General features: G+C 41.6%; 1 protein-coding gene across 5 annotated transcripts in view; it reads left to right on the top strand.

Annotated features, from left to right (window-relative positions):
- Positions 1-23,366, top strand: part of Map2k5 (mitogen-activated protein kinase kinase 5) — a 232,700-nt gene that overhangs the window by 182,905 nt on the left and 26,429 nt on the right. For 3 of the 5 annotated variants that reach the window (XM_047537347.1, XM_047537354.1, XM_047537341.1), the window contains 2 exons: positions 11,028-11,089; positions 14,216-14,261. In XM_047537347.1, the coding sequence (XP_047393303.1) occupies positions 11,028-11,089; positions 14,216-14,261 (108 nt within the window). Of the gene's footprint in view, positions 1-11,027; positions 11,090-14,215; positions 14,262-14,543; positions 16,781-23,366 lie in introns of those variants that run through there. The other 2 variants (XR_007106679.1, XM_047537359.1) reach the window with 2 other exon arrangements.

The raw sequence follows: 23,366 nt of genomic DNA, 5'->3' as shown, positions 1-23,366 counted from the left end.
TGTTTGCTGGCATTTCTAGGAAACATTAGGGGAGCCACATCTAAACCAAGAGTCCCTATAAGGGCTCTGGGGAGTTGAGGCATTTGCAGTCATGGGAACTTTTTTAGTACCACTGTCATGATGTGCCGTGCCAGCCAGGCAGAGAGGTAAATAGTAGGCATTTTCTTAGTCTTCATGAAGTTTTGTGGTCAGAGGCATCAGAACTTAGAAAAGACAGAGACTTTTATAAGTGTATAACGGGCTGTTAAATTGGGGTTTGTTTTGTTTCATTTACCAAGAAAATCTGTTCCCATCTGGATCAAATCCTCCTGGCTCCCTTCACTGAGGACCCAAGGCTGCCCAGAGCAAGGGCTCCCCTTCCTGTCTCCTTGTTCGTCACTCAGCTGTCTCCTCGTTTCCATTGTCCTGCACCGTCCTGCATGCTTGTCAATCCCTTTTCTTGGCTGCAGACCTTATGGGGCGAACCCAGCCCCCACACTGAGCACAGAGGTCCCCTTCTTAGAGCCACAGCCCTTCCTGTCATTGTTACACACTCTGTTTTGGGTTTCATACACATTACAGGTGAACTCTAGGATAAGTTACCTGTTCCTGTATGAAGGAGACTGTCCCCCATATGTATCAAGTCTCTGTTTTTATTTCATTATTATTATTATTATTTGCTTATGCCTCTCTTTGAGAATAGGGGGAAAGAGAAAAGAAGCAAGTTAAAGGTACACAGAAAATTTTAATACACCTGTGCCTTGTATAAAGTAAAAGTTGCATTCCCCAGCTTTACTGAGGTGTAATTTACAAATAGAAATTATGTATGTTTTAGTTATACACCACGTTTTGATTTGTGAAATGATTGCCACCAGACAGGATAACTCAGAAGATACACGTGCTGTTGGGGGCAGGGTAAGAATAACTGCCTAATAATTCCTCCCTGGAATTAAAAAAGTACAAAAAGTGGTATCACCCAACTCCAGAGGGAATAACATGCTGTCTTTTTCCGGAGGGATGTTACATAACTCTGGCCGCTGAAGTTAGTAAGAATTAAAATGGACCTCTCCCACCTGCCTGGCTGCCAGCATCATGAAAGGGTGGCTTGTTCCTTTCACAGCACATAACTCAGGTGGCTTTCAGGCAAAGCAGACCTGTTGGCCTGCACCCTCCAGCCCATGTGCACCCACAGCCTCCGACCACACTGACTTGCTCTAACCTAGCTCCAGGTAGTTCTGATGTGGGATTTCATGGTGGGTACCGCTTGCATGAGTTAGTGACTCAGGCCTTAGAAACTTGGTAAGTTAATACAAGTGATACACACAGTAACCTGTCCTGCAGCAGTATTAACTAGACCTGTGTCTCACAGTATTGGGAATATATAATTGGAGCCTGAAAACTGATATTCCTCTTTTATGTAAGGCAGTATTTAGAAATTTAATACCTCCTTTGAAAAGTCCAGTGTGTTTAAATTAATGCTGTTTAGCTGATGTGAAGATTGAAAATAGGTTAGCATTTAGGCCAGGATTCCTTTAGTAATTACTTTTTTCTATTGGTAATAACTATTTCTTTAGAAATGACATTAACATTCTACCAAAACACAGCAGTAATCCAAAGTTAATGTTCTGTTCATTTATAATTATATTTAATTCATATTTATGAGTTGTTGGGAGAGAGGAATAAGAAAGAAGTAAGTTTAAAAAAAAAAAAGTTACAGAAGAAACAATTTAAGAGAACATTTTTTTCCTGATAGTCTGAAAGCTTCACGTAGACTCTGAAAGAAGGAAAATTTGATTTTTTAAAAAGTTATATAAAATCAGATTTTCTTAGCTACTGCTACAGTCTGTATTTTATTATTTTCTAGTGGCACTGATGAATTCAGTGGATAGACTTTCTCCATTTCTTCTTTTTTACCAACCAAAATATTAAACATAAACATCCCCATGATTTTGGTTTCAGTAAGTCAATTAGATTTGTGGGGTTTTTTAACCAGGAAAAAGTCTGCATCTTTACGTAGTCATTGAACAAGTAGCTCTGTGTCATTTCCTTTGAATTGTCCATGAAGCCTGATGTATTATTAATGAATTAATTTCTTGGTGGTAGAGGCCTGTGAATAGCGTCCTGTGAATGGGCAGTTGCCTGGTGGGGCCAGTTTTGGCTGCTGTCATTTAACATGTGTTGCTCTATTGTGAAGTCTTACCCAGCTGTAGGACAATGCTCGTTTAATCCACCATGATGGGACCTACACACCCTGAGCCCAAGCTGGATGCCAGGGTCAGTTACCCAGCCACCCGGGCTGGGGCACCGCTCTGCTTCACTGCCGAGTGGCTTGTAATCGTTTTGCCTGCCGTTAATTTTCCCTAAACCAGGGGATATGCGTGTGCAAGCAGCGAAATGTTCTCAAAAGAGATTCCAAACTGGTCGGCTGGGGTTGTCGCCTCCATTCCAGAATGGAGGCAGCATTCCAGGGAGTGTAAGTTCCTTCCTTCCTCCTGGAAATGAAAGCGTCTGGGCCCACGAGATCCCTGATGTTCTGAGGTCCAGAGTAGCAGATGGCATTATGATTTTCCAAATCCTGATGAACATTCTAACTGAACTTGTTCATTTCACAGTATGTAGTTCTATTTTTTTCATTTCCTCTCCCTTCCCCCCTCCCTTGCTCTCCCCCTCTTTGTTCCTCTCATATTAACTAATTTTAAACTGCTGCAGCCTCTCCTTCAGCCAGCTTTACGGTCCCTTCTCTCTGATATTTGTTGTATGGAACCAAGCATAACCCAAATTCACATATAATTCTAAGCCTTTGGTTTGTAGCTGATGTAGCACTTGGATTTGTTTAAAAACATGCAAGCAAACGCGGCGACACTCGTACTCCATGCAGTCACTGCAAGTTCTGTTTTCCCCTTATCTGTAGCTTGCAGTGCAGGTGGCAAATGGCAGTAATTATTTTAACTAACAGTTGAGTGAACATTCAGGAGGACATCCAGTGTGGCGGTGTGGACTGGGTTTGCAGTGAGTTCGGAGTCTGGCGTGGTGGTGTTCCGGCTTGTTGGTTTTCCAGGACACGGACCTGCCGGGTTCTTGCACTTGAGCAGTGTGTGGACGTGGTTCACATCCTTGCCTGCGAGAAGAGGAATTCTTCCTTCCATTTAGGAACCTATTAAGGGTTATTTTTCTCTCCTCGATTTCCTCTCTTGTTTTTGTTTAATATAGTTTACCATTCATCATTAATCTAAGACTGCTTTAAATCAGAGCTTCTTCCCATAGAACCTGGTTGAAATGCCAGCGTATATATTAACATTATAATTTAGGTCCTGAATCAAACATGTGTAGCTGGACTTTTCCAGAGGAAAAAAAAATTGACCTTACCAGAGTATGAAATTCAAACACTATATAGGGACAAGGTAAAACCACAGGTAGGAATTGCTGAATAATTACCTTTAGACCAGCCTGAGCAGGAGTCTTCCCACGAGGGTGAGCTCATTTAATGGTTCCTAAAACTCAATCTTGTGGATGTCAATGGTCATGCTTGATTATTTGCAGCAGTGTTTTATGGAAAAGCAATGGAAATGCATTGGGAGGCTACAGGGAAAGAGGACAATAACGGGTTTTACTTTTGTAAATGAAATCCCTTTGGTATGAGACAAGTATTTTTTGCTGCTCTGCCTAAGCCACTGGAAAGGAAGGTGTATGTGGATGTTAGTGCGCCAGGATGCCTGTGTGTGTGTGTGTGTATGTGCTGTTCACATAAGCACCACTGAATAAATGCTGTGCACTGTAGCTTATAACCAACAAGAGACCTGAAATAAAAAGAAAAAAAATGTTCATTGACTGTGGAAAGGAAGCAATTGCAAATACTGTTTAAAAGATTAATCCATTTTCCTATTCTCCACTCACCTATTTTCAAGGAATTTTATTGAACACCAGAATCTTTGCCTTGTATTTAGAAAATCTCTGAGTAAATGTAAATGTTTTAAATGACAACAAAATAAGTAGACTAAATGAAGAATTTGTTATAACATTGATGACAAGGATTTTATCTATTTACTGAACAATATTCAAAACACATTTAGGAGAAAAAGAAAATAGGAAAAATATCTGTATTTCATATTTCAGTTACCTAGAGACAGATTTCTTTAGACCTGTTCACTTATATTTTGTGTTTTTTTATAAGCCATCTGGAAGTGAGATTCACTTGGCCAGCAGCTGGTTCCCCTTGATTGAAGGGTTCACGGGTCGGGTAGGTGTTTCAGTGGTGGAAATTCAGGCCTTTAGCCCTGGTTCCAGGCCCATCTGAGACAAGTTAAATGAGCTGCTACTGTCAGCCCGGACCCAGCGGACAGAACTTCACACCAAAATGCCCACACATGTAATTTGTCACGTCTGGCAACCCAGAGCATGGGGTGACCCAGTGTGGAAATTGAGTCATCTTTCACTTTCTCTGCTCAGAGCTTGATGTGGAGTGGGATGAGTAAAAGGAGGGCTCTCTCTAGTCTCCTGCTGGGGGGCCCGAGGCTTTCCTCTCTGATGACATCATCTGCAAGCCTTCCTAAATTCAAGCCCCACACCCACTCCAGCACTGTCCTGCATAACACTCCAAAGAATAGGTCAGCTCCATCCACATTTTGAAATTTAAAATACACTTAAAGCCAAAAACACTGATTATAAATTCCCTCACAAATAGCCATGCTTTTACAACTCCATCTGTGTAACAAGCATCAGTTGAATTTGTACCAGTTCACTATGTGGGTATGGTTCATGGGCAACTCAGTCTCTGACCAGCCAGGAGCACCTGCGTCCATTCCCCACCTTTCTCCCTCTGGTGAGATGTGACTGCTCTTTTTTTCCTGGTTATAGTCTGTTACAGCCAAAGCATACACATGTCAACCTTGAGGTCGTTTGAAATATTAAGTCTTTGCTAATTCTCCAGAACCTGCCATTGGATTACACTTTGGACTGGTAGTTTTTGGTTTGTAGATTAGCTTCTGTGGAGATATTTAAAGACAGGGTCCAGTTTTTTGGTTTTTGTGTTTAGCAAAGAAAGTTTCCTCCCCAGGGGAGCACAGATTTGTCCTATGGATTCTGCCAGTTGTCTCACAGAGATGCTACTTTAAGGCAGTGGGCAGTAGAGGAGCAAAAACCAACTGGGGACGGACAGACAAAATGCTGTTCTGCCTGACATAAAGCTACTGGAATTACAAATGACCTTTGATCCTCATACTGAGGAAGAGGAGGAGTGATCTAAGATTGCTGTGCCACTTAGTAAGAACCCCAGTGCCTGAGGCCAGAAATTACTGGGCCAGAGCACAGGAATATCAGATTTTATTTAAATGACTTACTTTTAAAACATGGAACGTAACTCTCAGTGTTGGGCTCGGTGTGATTCTTGATGCCTTGACAGCAGTAAATCTAGAAATTGACTTTTTAAAAAAATGTATTTAACTTGCTAGGCTGGTTTAATCTAACCACAACACCACTGACCTTAGAATTCGCCAGTGCACCCCAAGGCTTTTTTTAGTAACACATTTAAAAAAACCTATTTCTCACTTGCATATTGGTCCAGTAGGAGGATTCTCTGTCAGTGAGGTGGGGGATGCTAAGCTCTTCCTGTTCATTCCAGGACTGTATTTGTTTGTTTTTTATTGCTGTGACAAACAACCACAACTTAGCATCTTAAAACACACACTGAGATTTTGAAAAGCTGCCCTTCTATCTTCCTTATATTTTACTGCAATACATACCAAACCGTGGTTTGAAGGAGTACCTGTTGTGCACAAGCAGAATTGAGTAGGACACAGACTTCTATGTTCAAGGCTCTTGTATTCTCTCCTGCTCTCCTGGAATGAGGAAGGAAGAGGAGAACCAAGAAAGTACCCAGTACCCTCCAGACTCTTGAACGGGTTGAGTGTTCTCTATCCAAAATGCTTGGGACCAGAAGTATCTCCGATTTCAGAGTTTTTCAGATTTTGGAATATTTGCATAGTTTGCCAATTGAGCATCTCTAATCCAAAAACCTGAAATCCAAATGCATTAAATTCAAATCTTTATTTCCTGCCATTTCCCCTTTCAGAGTCACATGTACCAGCCAATCTGAATCAAAACCAAAACTTAAGGACTCCCGGGTACCGCCTGAGCACCACACCTTGACACGGCCACTCATCTCCTCCCTCCATCTTGCAGGACTGTTTATTTACTGGGAGTGTGTATCTCACCCCTCTGAACAATACATAAATTCTTTGTAGATATGGGTTAAATATCAACCATCCTACAATGCCAGACTCATTTTCTTCAATATAGTAGGCACTCAAGAAAATACTTGACTGAATGAGCAGATAAATAATGAATGTATCATTTTTATACAGTACTTTGTGCCTGTCATCATCATCATTGTCAGGTTCCATTGTCATCTTTAATTATGAATTAAAGACAAAAATGAAGTCCTCAGGAATATTTTTAAAGCAAAGGTCCCTTAACTTTTTTCTAATTGTGCACTTAGGCCAGGTTTCTTCTTTATACAAAGCAGAGTTCTGCTAAGAATCTGAGTTTCATTTGAGTTTTAAAAAATAGTCCCTTTATCTTTTTCAACTTTCTATTTTGGCATAATTTTAGAGTCATATGCAGTTGTAAGAAAGAACAGAGATCTTACGTACTGTCCACTCAGTTTCCCTTAGTGGCACCATAAGTAATGTCCAATATCACAATCAGGAAACTGACATTGACACAAGATACAAACCGGTAATCATAATTTCTCAGATGTTCCCAGTGTTACTGGACTTGTTCGTGTGGGGAGGAGTGTGAGTTGGATGACTCACATGGATCCTGTTAAAGCCAAAATATGTCATAATTTCAAAAAAGAATATCTCTTTAAAATAATGATCTCCTTTTAAGTAAGTGATTTCAAAAGCATTTTTCTCCATTACATTTTCTGTATTTGGAGTATCCAGTGTACCTGCCTGCATTCAAGGTCATAAAGTGGCCAGGTATAGTGGCACCCTCCTATAATCCCAGCTACTCAGGAGGCCAAGGCAGGAGGATCACAAGTTTAAGACCAACCTCAGCAAATTAGTGAGACCTTGTCTCAGAATAAAAACATTAAAAAGGTTGGGGATGCAACTCTGTGGTAGAGCATTTGCCTAGCATGAGTGAACCCTGGGTTCAGTTCCCAGCAGCTGCAATCGGGATTGAACTTCCTTCTGCCTCCTCCCCTCCTCGACCTCTTTGAGTGAGTAAGGTACACACACACACACACACACAGATTTTCTGCTGCTTGCCTTTTTCTATGCCTGAGTACCTTGCTGACAAGTGCTAATAACAAAATACCCAGAGAGAGTCAGGTTGAAGTTAGCACACATTAAACATTCTGAACTTGTCCTTTTGCTCATAGATTGTGCATAATTAATAATTAAACAGTTTCAGTTGTAATGGGTTGACCTTCCTGAACTGTTCATTATTCACAAGGCAAAGGCATCACTCAAACTTCCCATTGTCCCTTCACTGGGCTCTGGCGTGCCGCATGCTTGCGTTCCAGTTGTTTAGCAAAAGGGGCTGACCAGGTAGTTACTGAAACCTCTGAGACTCGGAGGCTGTCCTCCTTGATGACCAGAATTGCTTGCTGAAATGCTTTATGGCAGCTTTTTTTATATAACAGTTGCCTGCTCAATAACAAAATCCAGCTTGTGACCCCCTCCCAGGACTCTAAAGTTGATTTGGGACTGGAATCTCAGGTTAAGGCTTTTGGTTAAGGTTATGCCCACTGTATCGTTCCACACCTCCATGCTTAGAAGTTCAACAGAAAAGCATTCCCAAAAAGCCCTTAAGGTGACATATGGCACCCAAGACCTTAAAAAGAATAACTTTTATTAACAATTTAGAGTCAGTTTCAGCCAGTACCAAGAGTTATCAGTATTGCTGCTTCTTCAATCTGTGCTTATGTTTTCAAAATGTGTTTCTCCACCTTATCTGAACCCATATTTCACCTATTTTTGATAAGTAAGCAGCAACTACTATACTAGTTTCTCAGAGTCCCTCATGTTCCCTTCCTGCAAGTTGTAGCAAAGCTGAAGCCCAAACTGAGTGTCCACTGCCCTCCCTCCTGCCCATAGATTTGAACTAAATATCAGAATAGGCAGGTTCTTGGAGGTCTTTCAGGTCCTGACCTATACTTACAACAACTTCTCCTTTTACTTTTTTAAAAAAGAGAAAAGTGTACCTTAAAACCCTTCAGCACAGTGAACATTCTCAGGTGTATTTATCTGCTCCCCTCTGGCATCTTGTGGAATTGGAAGCTCTCAGGAATCCACTTTGCCCCGTGTTTAAATGTGTCATTTAGACCACCCCTACTAGTCCGTCTTCTGCATCTCAGGAAATTCTTCCTTGAGGAATGCAAGAAGCATGGATTTTAGAATGAAGAGAAGTATCTGGCATTATGAACATGAAATTAAAATTTCCCCCCGCATCTTTGATGGGTGATTCTTTCTAGGCACCACTGAGATGAGAATCCACCATGGTTCTGCAGAGTCGACTTGGATTGGCATTTTCAGAAGTGAAATAAATTATTCATGGGCACCACCCAGTGTTCCTTAGTTTTATAATATGAGGAACTTACCAGTCTACAATATCAGGTCTTAAATAAAATTAACTACCCATGCAAGATGTCACATTTCCTCTTTTTGTTTCTCATCCATGTTAAAATGACATCTTCATCAAGTTGCCTTGTCTATAATTCATTAACTTACTCTCGGTATCATGCTTTGAAATGAGACCCCGCATTAGCATCATGTTTTATGCCAGATCTTGGTAGAGAACCATCCAGAATTTTAACCATCTTGGTAAATATTCAGCCCCATTAAGACAGCAGGCTTTGTTTTCCTAAATATTGCATTTTAAAGCTTCTCCTACTCAGACACCTCCAATGTGATAGGAGAGCACGACAGAGCAAAAGAAAGATCTCTGAGGGAATGGTTTCAAGAAGCTTCCTAACTGATCAGAGTTCATAATAATTTCTGCACCTCAGACTTTGAACTCTCTTTTTACTAATGGTTTCTGAGACAGTAAAATGTCATTTCTTGAACTGGACCTTGTAGAGTCTTGCAGGCTTGGTGATATATATGGCTTTCCTAAAACAGGCCAAGGCTGAAATTGATATCATGTTTTATTTTTGCTCCTCAAACCAATGGGACTTCTGTGACCATTTTATGGTACCTTTATCGAGGACTTGTCATGTTATTGTGTGCCTTGTTTCTTTGGAGTAGACTGCTTCGTCAGCCCCGTTTTTCCTATCCTCTCTGTGTAGTGCCTGCGTGTAAGCCTTTGAACTTGGCAAGATTTTATCCCACTCCCATTTTCTTTTGTTTTCCTTTCCTCCTGGAAGCCTTTCTCCACTGAGAATTTTAAGTTTAGAATTACCAGCCTTCCCCTCCTCTGGATGAGTAGAGGAAATTCAAAGAGGATAGATTTGCAAAAACTAAGAACTATTTCATTCCGGGTTCTCGTCTGTTAACCTCTTTGGGATTTTTTTTCTCTTCTTTTTTCTTTTTTTGGCTGCTTTGACCCCCTCAGTTCCTTTTGATTTAATTGTATTTTCCAGCAGTTTCCAGTTGTTTGAATTGGAAACAAAGCCTTAATAAGAGTTCTAGTTAATTTTCTGTCTTGTAATTACCGATCTCATTTTTCTGATAATTGGCCACAGCAATTATATGTATATTTACTAATCACATAGGAGGCTGTGCAATTGTATCTATCTGCCACCATTGATAATGACACGCATATTGCAGAGGTGCTTTTATCATCTTCTTTTTTCCACTACATCAAAGCTATTTCCTCTCGTTCTCAATAATGAATACATGCATGCATTTGACACAGTTGTGTGCTAGAGAAATTGTTTGGCTCCCACCAAATGCTGCATGCTCTGAGTTTCTTGCCTGCAGCGCTGGAAGGTTGTATGTAATGATATATTGCTCATCCAAATGGCCAAAGCACTCCAAAGCACAGTGAGATTAAAATAAGTCATTCCTTTGTTAATTTAAATAGGTGCATGTATCATACTTTGCAGGGCACTTTGTGTAGGGATGTCAGGAAGGAAAAAAGCCGCCGAAAGGTATTTTTAATAGCAAATGAGAATAGATGAGAATGGAGTCATTTGCAGCTGCCTACTTTATGTGGCTCTCTTGTTCCAACTGTAGGTCTAATGAGATGACTGTTAAAGTACTCTGCAGTGTAATTTCATTACATCCTGAGCTGTTACACTATAAACACAGTGGCGCTCTCTGTCATTCTTGGAAAAACTCCTAAATTCTTAAAGCCTTCCTGTGCAAATGGTAATGGGGTCCTCTCCCTGTGTTCCGGGTGGTTGTCTGCTGCTGTGCACTTTCTGCTCTTCTGTGGGACTCGCACCTCCATCCCAGTTGGGTTTGGTGGCGGTGGAGGGAGTTTTCCTTGTGTCCTTCATTCACTGGCTCTCTCTGATGATGAGTTGGCCCAGACTGGCAAAGAGGCTGCAATTCATTTTCCTGAAACAACTTTCTCTCTAAATGCCGTTCTATTACAGTTTTTTTAAAAAACCTGACACAGAGGTACCGGCTTAGGGGCAAGCAGTTTAGAGCAGTTGAATATACAAATAAATGTAAATAAACAGGAAAGTGTAAATAAATAGCAGACCCAGTAAAAGAAACAAAGGTCAACACAAGAATAATTTCACAGCTCTTTGTTAATTACAAGACCATTTGCGTGTTACTTAAATAATCATTAATTTCTCATTTACACTTTCCCCACCTTCCTTCCTACCCTGTGGCTATCATTGTCCTTTTTTCACCTCCCCTCCCTCTTTGCTCGCTGGTTTCTCACCCTCTTAAAATGTGTGGCTTGAAATTTGGCATTTGCCTAAATGTGGGGAGGAGGGTGTGGCCAGCCTTTTTAATTGGATGAGGCCCATGTTTGTGCTGATCTTTATGCTGCTCCTCCGCGGGGGCAGGGAGGGGGCGGAATAGAAAGAGAAAAAGAGAAAGAAAAGCAATTGTCGTGACTTTTGGTGACTTGTTTTTCCTCCATCCCAGGATTCGCCCGTCCTTCCGGTTGGAGAGTTCTCCGAGCCATTTGTACATTTCATCACTCAGTGGTGAGCCGTTCGCAAACATGCCATGCCCTCAATGTAAATGATACATGCCATTAACTCGCGGCTCCGGGAGACCTTATGGCTCTCCCAGCTTCCTTTTGGAGGCGGGAGGGACTTCGGGGCCTTGGGCAGATGGGACAGCAAAGCCGAAGAAATTGTTTAAATTATGTAAACGTTATTTACACAAAGAGTCATAAACGTACTTCGGAGGCTCCTTCCTGTTTTAATAAACGGCTGAGAGTCGGGCTCCTTCTTAGAGCAGACGCTGCTCCATCCTGGGTTTTTTCCCTCGCTAAGACATACACAATTTTATAGCCCCTATTGAACAGACTTATGAAGCTTATTTTTATTAATGTAACCTCAAGTTACCCATAAAACTGCCTGTCACTTAGTGGAAGCAGCATAGTTTATTAATTCATCGGATTTTCAGTAAATAACTTTTATCTTTGGTTATATTTTAAACACAATACTGGGGTCCCATTTCACTGAATTTTGATGTTTGAAAGATTCTGAAAGCATAGTTCCTTTAGGCCTAATTCCACCCTTAAAACACTTAGAGGAATCCCAGAATGTAGACCGAAGGAGCCTCAGAGCCCCCAGGTACCCCTGGTCTGGCCACCTGGGGAAGCATGCCTTTTTTGCCCAGTGTTCTCTAGCCTTCTGCCTTTTCCTCCCAGCAGGAAGCGTCTTTGACTAGCCCTTTCCATCTCCCCTTCCCCTGTCCTGCAGCACCCCTGTACTCTCTCCCTCACCCCAGCGTGGGGTACCACCCAGAAGAGAGAAGGAAACTGGGAGCATAGGAATGACTGTCCCCAAGGACATTCTGGAGCTCCTTCAAACTACCTTTGCTCCTCCCTTCTCATCAAAGCCCTCCTTTCCTCACCCTTCAGTCAATCCACTGGTGCAAAGCACATGGGCAGCACCTGTCAGAAAGAGCCCTTCTGTCCCAGGGTGCAGCTGGGTAGCACAGTCAGGAGTCTGAACTGAACAGAGTGGTGGTACCCTTCCCCCATGATCCATCTGATGATTACGCTAAAGTGAAACCAAGAAATATTCCTTAATATAAATGTCAAGCTTTATCACCTTCTTGACTAAGTGTAATATGTTACCTCTTAATAAAAATGTCTCATGCAGTTTATATTCCACAGGAAAAAAATGTAGGAAGAAATTCCCACCCCCAACATGGACTTCAAAATTTTTAACACTGTTTCTATATATTTAAAATACTAAGCATATAGTATTCTGTAGCTTTTAGGAACTATTTTTGTTCTAAATACCTTTTGTTTCCAAAGCATGCCATATTGGGGAAAAAGCATACATATAAATTAAACACTGGAATCCTGAGCTGTTCTGGATCTCATTTATGATGTTAGAGCCATTATCCAAAAACATATATTAATTTTTTAATTTCCTTTAAATGGAATTCCTAAAAGCACTCAGAATTACATCATAGGAATACCCCACATCAAGATACAAAATTGAAAAACAAACTGTGCAGTTCCTATGCTACCTGGAGCCCTGGTTTGGGCATCACCTGGCTCATCTCGTGACTCCAGAGACATTGGATTTGTGACAGACCACTTATCTCATTGTGTGGTCTTAAGACCAACGTGGGAGTGGGACTGACCTGGGCAGCCAGGGAGAAAAGTGGGTAAGGCTTTACCACCCTCCTGTCCAAAATATTAATCAGTTGTTATATAAAAGTTTTATGATGACAGAGGGAGGGATAACCTGTGTTGAAATTTCCACAGATGTCAAGCTGTAAGAGAAATAATAGTGGGTAATAGCCTTGTTTTCCCAAGAGATACAGCTACTTTGGAATGTCAGATTAGGACTGTTACCAACTCACTGGTGAGACAGCTTGAATTACTTGCTAATGGATGCAGTATTTGAGAGGTGCATATGGTTATTTATAGGGAAGGCAAATGTCCTCAATGTCATTAATGGTTCATAACTATGGTTCTAGTTTACAAAATGATCATTAAATCTCTCTATTTAAAAAATAGTACTGTCAGCAAATGCAGAGATTATAATGAACGGTTTTCTTTTTTCTTGTTTAGAGGGTGATTTTATAGAGAAAAGGCATCTGTATTCTTTTCCAAATGATTGAAGAAGCACCAGTCTCTGTGCACATCTTCACCCACAGACGCTGAGTTTAGGACAAACATGGTCATCAGTAGGCAGCTACCCATGGTCACCTTACTACCATTTGTGTGTTTCATTGCATAGCTAAGTACATGCTTCAGCCACTAATTATACCTCTTGATGGGAGACAAGAAATATTTTGCATGAAGAATGTAATTCTTTAAGCACCTTAAACAAACTTAGCTGTCCCACAGCTGTTGAATGAATTATCAACTTGCCTTGTAGTCAAAATAAATGCAAGTCAAGATAATATGTAAGAATCATATAATTACCATCTGTAATTTTGTAGCATTGTGTAGATTTCTGACCTCTGTTCTATACTGCTCTCATTGGGAATAATAGTAAATGAATTGTATTCTCATTTGACTTGACAGTCACATGTGTTTTCTTACTGTCTTACTCCAATAACCAAAACAGAAATATATTGATCCCCAAATTTAAGATTTAAGTAAATTGTTCTGGGTGCTATAGAATATGTCTATAATCACAGTGATTCAGGAGGCTGAGGCAATAGATTGAAAGTTCAAGGCCAGCCTTGGCAACTTAGACCCCTGTCTAAAATCTTTTTAGAGAAAGGCCTGGGGTATTAGGGCTGTAGCCCATCCCTGGGTTCTCATCCCTAGTACTGACCCTCAAAAAATCAAAGCGCATAGATAACTGAATCAGGAAAAGAATATTGCTGCTTCTTTTCCATATTAATTTCAGAAGTAGTATTAGAATGAATTTAAATTTATTATTTTCCTATACTGCAAAAGTAAACAAAATAAAAACAAAGACAAAAACTTTGCTTCTAATTCATAAAGACCCCATAAATCTGATTAAAGGCCAATATTAAAGAAAGGGAATATATGTTTATATGTGAACCAAGAATTGAACATGATAGATTTTGAAAACATCCAGGTTCAAGGGGAAATACGGTAGAAATTAACAACAAAATTTATGAATGATATAGATAATATGAGGGTTTTGCTTTTCCTCCTACAGCATGCGAAAACAGCCAAAAGAAAGGCCAGCACCTGAGGAATTGATGGTAAGTTAGTTTTTTTAGTTCCATTCATATTCTCCAGTTATACATCCATGTTTAACATTCTATTAAAAAGACCAGTGTGAAGTTTCAGAAATCCACAGACTCTGGAAAGGCAGCATTGTATACTTGATTTAGGTAGGCGTTTCTGAAACTCATATCCTCACATTTGGTTCTTACGTTTTAAAAACCCACCACTCTGTGGAAATGTAGTACAGAACACTCTTTCCTCCCTCAAGGGCCGTGAACTTAATGTCGGTTATTCTGTATCCTCAATTGCTGTTACAGCCTTTCAGAAGCCAGAGGCCTGGTAAACAGAGAAGAGAGTCAGTGTGCTAAAAGTTTTTGGTGCAGTCCTACAAGAAGGAGTCTGATTGTGGCACAGAGTCCTGGATGCATGTGAAATGAAATTAGACTGGCTGCAAAAGATCAAGTCAATGCGAATCTTTGGTCTTTCCTCAGAAACAGACACTACAAGGCTGCCAGCGCTGTGTCCTCAGCTCCAAGGCAGCCTTCTTTGATTGCAGATGACAGTTTTTACTCAAGCAGGGAAAGGAACAGAGATGTTCCCTAACAATTCCCAAATGGTCATTTATTTAGTGCAGATTGTTGATTTGACAACACACAAGCTGTTAGAATGACGTTAGGATGGAGCATTAATAAATAATAATTATGTTCTACTCTTTTCCAAGGTTTTGCATACCATTCCCTGTCTTTAGGTCACTGCAATCAGAGCAAATCAGCCCTAATTTTCTTTCACCTCTTTAAACAATATACATTTTACAGATATTGAAGTCCATCCTACTGAATGCTCTAAGTGCCCAAACTTCTGTACAATACAGATTCCCCCCACACACACACCCATAGAGAACCTTCCCCTGTGCATCACAAGTACTCTCCAGGTAGGGAATTCTCTCCTTCATGTTGTCTCTAGAGCAAAAATTCAATTTTCAAGATAATTTCAAGTTAAAGTTCACCCCTAAAACCCCTGAAATTTATAGCTATGCTGATTTCATGTGTAGACTAAACTGGGATGGGTTTGGGGCTTTATTGGTTTTTTTGGTTTTGTTTTGTTTTTGGTCTCTTTGGTGATTGGGGAATTCTTGCAGTTAGTCACATTTGAGAAGACTTGGAACAGGTTCCAGAGATGGAGACCCGTTTACCTTGTGCATTATTAAGCTACGGCTGGATAGCTCAGCTATTAAAACAAAGGAATAGGGTTTCATAAAACAGATATCTGTTTGTAAATGCATGTTTCAATGCTGCAGTGAGTTGGCCACTTATAAATAAAACATCTGCAGATCATGCTCATACCCATAAATGTATATGAATGTGTGTGTGGATAAGGAACACCTCTCCAGGGTGGCGAGTCATAAAGATAAGGCTAAAGGGTAGAACCTCTAGTGCCTCAGAAGCAAGTAGATGTGGATGTATGTGCATGTGTGTGTATGGAGGGGTGTTTAGATGGATTTCTTTTTACTCTGGTGCATGCTGTCCCAAATGTTTAATTAATAAATATCAACAAATCAATAAGATACAGTGAAAAGTGTAGTCAGCAGAAGCACCATCCTATACTTAATTTAACATTATTTCTAGTACTACTCATTTATTCCCAGAGGTATAACAGTAGTTAGGCACCCTTGTTTGGTAAGGGCTGGGTGTGGAGTCAGGAAACAGGAGGGAGGGGGCTGCTGTGGTCAAGGCAGTCGAGCCCTGCCTGCCTTTTGCCAAGAGGTTAGACCCAGCAGGGGACAGGAAAGGAAGTAGGTTGTTCCTTGACTTGAACCTGAGTCACATCCTAGGGACCCAGTCTGAAGAACAGTTTCTTTATTCCTCCCAGCATATTAATGGCTTTAATTTTTCCTTTTCCCTCTCTGCCTACAACCTATTTGATGGTGCTCCCATCTGGAAGCCGAGAGCGTCCTCTGGAATGCGTGAACTGTAGAGCCCATTTGTCACTGTGGGTGGGGGGCCTGTGCCTTTCGCAAAAGAGAGCAGTTTATCTCCCAGGCGCGGTAACTCCAGCCAGCAGGATACCAACATGGGCTGCACAGCTTGGGCCGCGTCAACTGTGAGGCCTGCAGGATTTTCAAGGTTTCCCTGTGGGTTTGCATTTTCCAAATCAAAGGAAGAAAATCAGAGATGGAGTCTGGTGGAAATGCTGAGAGTCGTAGATTCACTGTAGGAAACTCTTAAATGATCTCCAGGTATGGCTTGACTGGTGAACACTTCTTACCTAAGTAAATCAGAGCACAGGATGGGTGGGTCATATCACCCTGACTTCTGGGCTTGGGCTGTACACCTTGTGGGTACTCAAGCTGTCTTTGTCTTTTTATTTGGTGGGGTCACTGTAGATACCCGGATACCCAATACCAAGTCTTAAAATCATTGGTCACGTCTGTCTTAAAAATGAAATGTAAAACTCAAGATTAAACTCTTGAGACCATTAAATCCCAGTGTTAGAACTCACTTAGTTGTCTGGTTATTTAATTTCCTCTCTTGTGGGTAGTCATTCTTTAGATGGTTGTCAATTTTTATGTTCTAAGTGGAAGTCTTTTTAAGGCGAGACCAAGAAATTCCCTTAACATGTTTTTGGGACACCAAGGTCCACATGAGCTGGTGCAGTTTTCTGGTGTGTAGTCATTAAGCTACATAAAGAATTCCCTCCAAAGTTTCATCATCAGCATCCATATCTTCTTAAAAAGATCTCAGGACTGGGTAAATGATAGAATTCAGCAGATATTTATAGACCACTGTGTGCAAAGTCCCGTGCTAGACCCAGCAGAACATATAAAGAGTGAGTGAGCCACAGGGGTTCAGTCTTGCAGGGATATGTCAGGGCCACAGATCACTAGAATGAAGTAGCTCTTCTAAAGGAATCTGGGCAACTGAGGAAAAGCTGTGTTGAGGAAGTAGCCTTTGAAAAGGGCCTTTGGAGGATGGCTTAGATTTTAATAGAGTTTTCAAGGAATGGTTCTAAGGAAGGAAACAAGATGGGCAAAGCAGGAGTTATGTGTAGGCCCCAAACCTTCTCAGAGCAGGGGGAAGTCTCCAGTGTCTGCTCCAGCAGGAACCCACTTGACATTGACCTGGTAGAATCCTGAGCCCTCAAAGTTGGGACTTCAGGTAGGCAACACATTCACTGTCAGCTGGGCAGTCTCTTAGAAATTTCACTTCTATAGAAGGAGCTCTAGCGTCCAGGTCTGCAAACTCTGACTACATAGAAATAGCTCAACACACCCATCCACGTGGACCTTTTTCCTTGAGTGAATTCTCTTGAAATTCACTTCTCATCCAATGTATAGGGAAATCCCTCATCCTGAGGACCCAGGGCCTTTTCTTCAGCTCTTCAAGAGCCTGTTGCATGAATTAGGAGTCAGCTGTAAACTCCACAAAGGAAAGTCAGCCATTTGGGCAGCTGAGAACATGCAGCATACTGATACAACAGATAGGAACCCCCCAACTTTCTGTCGCTGTGGTAATGATTCCATTATTGAAGAGCCAAATCACACAGATGTGAATCACAGGAAGAACTTGGGACTGTGCTGTCCAGCCCTGTAACCTGGAATCAACAAACTTAGAAAAAAGTTTTCAGGCAGTAGAGACTGAGGATGTGGCAGGTAGGATGTTCTACAGGCTTCAGACCACTATGGATATGTTGGCTCATGGTGGGGAAAACCCACTTCCACCAGTCAAAAGAGGATGAAGGGATTCCAGCAGAAGGGAGAGAAAATCATGGGAAGGTGGTAGAGAAATTTCCCCCAAATGGCAATAATTTGATTGAGGAAATAAAAAATCAGACCCTTAAACTCAGGGATGGAGAGACAACCTAAGAAGGGAGCATTTGGATAGGGGTTCCAGTCTGATTTTGCTATTCAAATTATATGTTTAAATATTTTTAAGTTAAAGAGATATGGTTAGGGCTGGGGTTGTGGCTCTGTGGTAGAGCGATTTCGTAGCATGCGCGAGGCACTGGGTTCAATGCTCAGCACCTCATACAAATACAAATAAAGGTCCATTGACAACTAAAAAATATTTTTTAAAAAGAGAGATACGGTGAAAGACATCGACCACTTGCTTCTATAAAGAATTCCTCCTGAGAAATTAACCTTCCTTTAGGTCATTTGGTTGCTAAGGTGGAGCTGTGGCCTAGCAGGGAGAGCCTCTGCCATGGCCCTTCCCTGTGTCACCCAAGCAGTGCCCCATCTCCTCCACTTCAGCATCTTCCTCCACAAATCAAGGGGACCCACTGGATCAGTGGGCCTTGACCAAGGGTCTGTGACTCCAAGAAGTCTGTTAGAACCCTTAAAATTTCATGTGTGCATGTGAAGATTTCCATTTTTTTCTGGAAAGAGAAATTCATGCCTGGCACTAGTTTTGCAAAGGAGACCATGACTGTAAATGATTGTTAAGCTCCTCGCTGCCTTCCCATCCTGCTCCTTGGAGCTGTGTGGCCAGGACCAGACAGGCAGCTCGGAGGGGGCGTCCATTCACTGGAAGGGTGTATGCGTGGTGTGGGGGAGGGGAGGGGAGCACCCTCCCTGTGGGACTCAGCAGGGCTTCCATCAGCTGTCAGGCAGCCCTTTAACCTCCCAGCCTGTGCTGAATGAGGGCCTTGGCTCAGGCAGGGAGGGCGAGTGCCGCGGGTACCCACACAGTTACAATTTGGGCTCAGAGTGCCTTAGATCCTTCTATGCATTTAGAGTATTTCCAGGAGCTTCCCAAGTCTAAGCTCTATTTAATGGAATCTATGCATAGTAAGTAATCAGGTCAGGAGAAGCAGCATCCCGGTTTGAGATCAATCGCTGGCTAATACTTTATCTAGGCCACTTTATTATCTCATGCTGATCCGATTCCCATTCTCCTCCTCCTTTGTAGCATGCACTTTGGCTGTGGGAAAAGTACGTATCCCATACATATTAAAAACATATACCCATTCTATCTGTATGTAAATGCGTGAGGCACAGCTGGATATTGCAGAGGAGTTTGATTTACTAATAGTTATTATCTGTTCTAGCTGTTCAGTGGCAGAGAGAATTCCAGAGAAACAAGCTGGCGCAGAAATTGTCTTTATGCTATTACTATACTGCTTTAGTAATTGTTTAAAAACATGGGTTTTCTCCTCAGGTTCTAATAATGGCTGTTATTTTGTGCATTTCCTTGTACATTCCAGAGCAGGGCGTCCTCGCCTTCTTTTAGCATTACTCCAGGTTGGCTTTCCAGTCAGGCTTCTGAGAAGAAACACAGGGTAGTTTGCCATTGAAATTTAACATTTTGCTTAGAAAGCAAGTAACTAGTGAGACTGGAAAAGATGAAGCAGGTGTGGGTCTTAGGAGGAGGGGTGTCACTTATAATCAAAATAGTGGTTTTGGATTTTTTTCCTTCGTCTACTCCAGCAGCTGCAAACTTGAAGGCATCTCATTTCTCAGTGAAGGCTTTATGTATAAGAGGTGGTAATGTTTGGGGGCTAATAAACACCAAACTGCTCTAGAAAAATCTGTTTAAACATTTAATTACTTGCAAAGAGATGTTAACTTGTTTAACTCCTCTAAATTAAATTGTCACTGGTAGCTTTTCTGCTTTCCCAAACCTGATTGTAATTACATTTTCAGAGAGTCTGGTTGGTTGTTCTCTCAGTTAATCAAAACGTATGATGAATTGGGCATCTGCATGGTCCCTTTTAAGAAGTGTGGAAGCACCATGTTGGATTTTTGTCTCCAGTGCTCAGATTCTCCTGTGACTTCGGGGTTCACACCAAGTGGCTTTGTCCATCATTATCAGATCCAAACCTTCTGACCACTGGGAAAGACAGAATGCACCAGACAATTAAGAAGATGATTTTTATTCAGGAGATTACAGCAGAGAGAATTTTAATAATGGGGAATGACTCAAAAGGAAGGGATGGGGGTGAGGTTGTATGGAGGCTGATGAATAGAGCCGCCAGCAAGTCTTAGGGAAGTCATGAGGAAAGATGGAGAAGGGTCTGATCTGTGAGAGCAGATGTCCTTTGTGGTTGACATAAAAAGGCAGGGAGATTTCTCACCTGTTCCTTATATCTGGGAACACTAGACTCAAAGAAATTTCAGCATTACCACCACATTCTACTAAATGGGCAAAAGTGAATTTCCTTTTGTTTTTGACCCTGGGGCTTGCATGTGCCCTGTGAAGAGACCAGGCAGTTCCACAGCCCCCCTGGAATCGGGCTCAGGGACAAGTGTGCCTGCAGAAATCCAAGCTTTTTAAAACACTGATGATGGTTAGTAGCGCTTGTGAACTTGGTTGTCACTCGCTACATTTAGCTATTGCGTATGTCACATACAGCATGTTTTAAAACGAACCTTTAGGGCCATACTCCCGTGTCTGGCCGCCATTCTGCAGACATCATTTTTGCTTTTGGCTATTCATTTAGAGGAACATACAAAGCAGCTCATTTGCAGAGAGAGGTCCCGGCTGGGGTGCCTTCAAGCACAAAAGCCATCGCAGGAGCGTGGGGGCTCCGCACAGGGTCCAGTTGACAGCCGTGTAATGATTTCTTTCCTCAAGTTCTGAAGGCCATTAAAATAATCTGTTGGCGTCTGCTTATAAATAGGAATCCAGTAGTAAAGAAGTTGCTTTTAGCTTTTTAATTGCACATAATTACAACGGCAGAATCACTGTCTGGATGCTTGAGATCGCACTAAATCAGACAGCTTTAATTTGAATTTTTGATGACACGTTAGCACTTCAGGAAGAACAGAGAGATTATAACCCCAGAAAACAGGCTTTGTTTTTCCTCAGATGTGACCGCTTAATCTTTTTATGAGACTTTAGCACATAAGCACATGTGTGCGTGTGTGCGTGTGTGTGTGAGTATGTGTGTGTCTGTGTGTACCTTTATATACATGCACATGGCAAGAGAGATACAGATAAAGTCTGTCTTTCCTTGATCATGGTGATCTGACAGTTTTGACTCTCCATTTAAGGGTAACTGTCCTCCATCAGTCAGTTGGAGCTCTTAACACCATGGTGATTTGCCTGTTTAAGATTGTGGTTGTTTGCCCAATCAGTAAATGGACAAAAGAACTAAACAGACACTTCTTAAAAGAAGAAATACAAATGACCAACAAATATATGAAAAACATTCAACATCTCTAGCAGTTAGGGAAACATAAATCATAACTACATTGAGACCCTAAGCAACTTAGCAAGACCTTATCCCAAAATCAAAAATAAAAAGGGCTGGCATCGTGGCTTATTGGTTAAGTGCCCTGAGTTCAGTCCATGGTTCCAAACAACAACAACAAGAGTCTACACTGAGATTTCATCTCACTCTAGTCAGAAGGGTAGTTATCAAGAATATAAATAATAGCTGGGTGTTGTGGCATACATCTAAAATCCCAGACTCAAAAGGCTGAGGCAAAAGGCTCATGAGTTCAAAGCCAGCCTCCGCAACTTAGCAAGGCCCTAAGCAACTCAGCGAGACCCTGTCTCAGAATAAGAAATAAAAAGGGCTAGGGCTGGGTTGTAGTTCAATGGTAGAGCGCTTGCCTGGCCTGTGAGGCACTGGGTTCGATTCTCAGCACCATGTATAAATAAATAAATAAAATAAAGGTGTGGTGTCCATCTCCAACTAAAAATATTTTTTTTTAGAAAAAGGGGTTAGGAATGTGGCTTAGTGGTTAAGTGCCCTGGGTTCAGTCCCCATTATCCAAAAAAAAATAAAATGATGACAAGAATGTGGGGGAGAAAGTTCACTCATACATTGTTGGTGTGACTGCAGATTAGTGCAACCACTATGGAACAGTATGAAAATTCCTCAAAAAACTAGGAATGAAACCACCCACCAGCTATCCCTCTCTTTCGTATCTATCCAAAAGACTTAAAATAGCATACTACAATGACGCCATACTAGACACATCCATGTTTATAGCAGCTCAATTCACAATAGCCAAGCTATGGAACCAACAGATGAATGGATAAAGAAAACGTCTTACATATACACAATAGAGTATTACTCAGCAATAAAGAAGGATGCCATTATGGCATTTGCCAGTAAATGGATGGAACTGGAGACTATGGTGCTAAATGAAATAAGGGGGAAGGGGGTCAAAAAGAGAAAGGAAAAAAGGGGAGAAACAATTTCATGAAAATAAAGGAAAGAGCAATAGAGTTGACAAAGGGGGTTGAGGAGGAGGAACAAGGGTTGGGAAAAGGGAAGAAGAGTGGAATGATTTTGACCACACTTTCATATCTGTGTGCATGGATGTGCACAGTGGGTCCCGGCACCACGTGTATCCACAGGACACTAATTTTAAAAAAAGGAAACTATAAGTGGGTTGAATAAAAATGGGTGAAGTGGAGCGAGCTTTGGGGAAGTGCTGGGGATTGGACTGGAGCAGATGGAGTTCCATGCCTTTGGGATAATGGCGGGTGTATCTGGTGTTGTGTATAACTAAATAGAGGAAATTTTAAAAAAGAAAAAATTTGCTACAATTAAAAAAATAAATAAAATTAAAAAGATGTGGCTGTTTGAACCCAGGCCTGCAGTGCTCCCCTTCTTTCCACTGGGCTGCCCCCTCCTGCGTCTCATTTCAGGGCAGAGGGTGATCACCTTGGATGCAGTAAGTGATCAGCCAGGATCCTCAGGTCCGTGCCAGATTCACCCGACCCACGGCGGGTCTTTGGAGTCTGTTACAGGTCCCCAGTGGAACTACTAGCTGTTGACATTTCCTGCTATTTGGGTGGCAACTGCAGCCTAGAAGGTCCCCTCCCCCGCTCCTTGAAGGTCTTTGTCCTCTTCCCTGCCTCTCCCTTCCCTAAGCCCTCCAGAATGTAACTCACTGGCATAGCAGCTAATGACTGTATTCCTCCAGAGTTGGGCCATGTGGTCTAGTGGTTCTTACCCTGGCTGCTCATCAGAATCAGGTTTAAAAAAAAGAAAGAAATGCCAGGATCCTAGCCTGGATTAAAGGCTCTCTGGCCTTTGGCTGAAGGAGCAGGTACTTTAAAAAAAAAAAAAAAAAAAAAAAAAGCTCTCTAATGATTATAAGGAGCAGCCGGAAGTGAAACTGACTGGTTAAATAAAAAGCCTTTTTCTCCAGCTAGACTGTAAGTTCCTTCAAAGGAGGATCA

This window comes from Sciurus carolinensis, chromosome 2 (genome assembly GCF_902686445.1).
Source record: "Sciurus carolinensis chromosome 2, mSciCar1.2, whole genome shotgun sequence".
NCBI classification, from domain to species: Eukaryota; Metazoa; Chordata; class Mammalia; order Rodentia; family Sciuridae; genus Sciurus; species Sciurus carolinensis.
The sequence above is the reverse complement of the archived record's forward strand: the minus strand, read 5'-3'. Positions and strand labels throughout refer to the sequence as shown.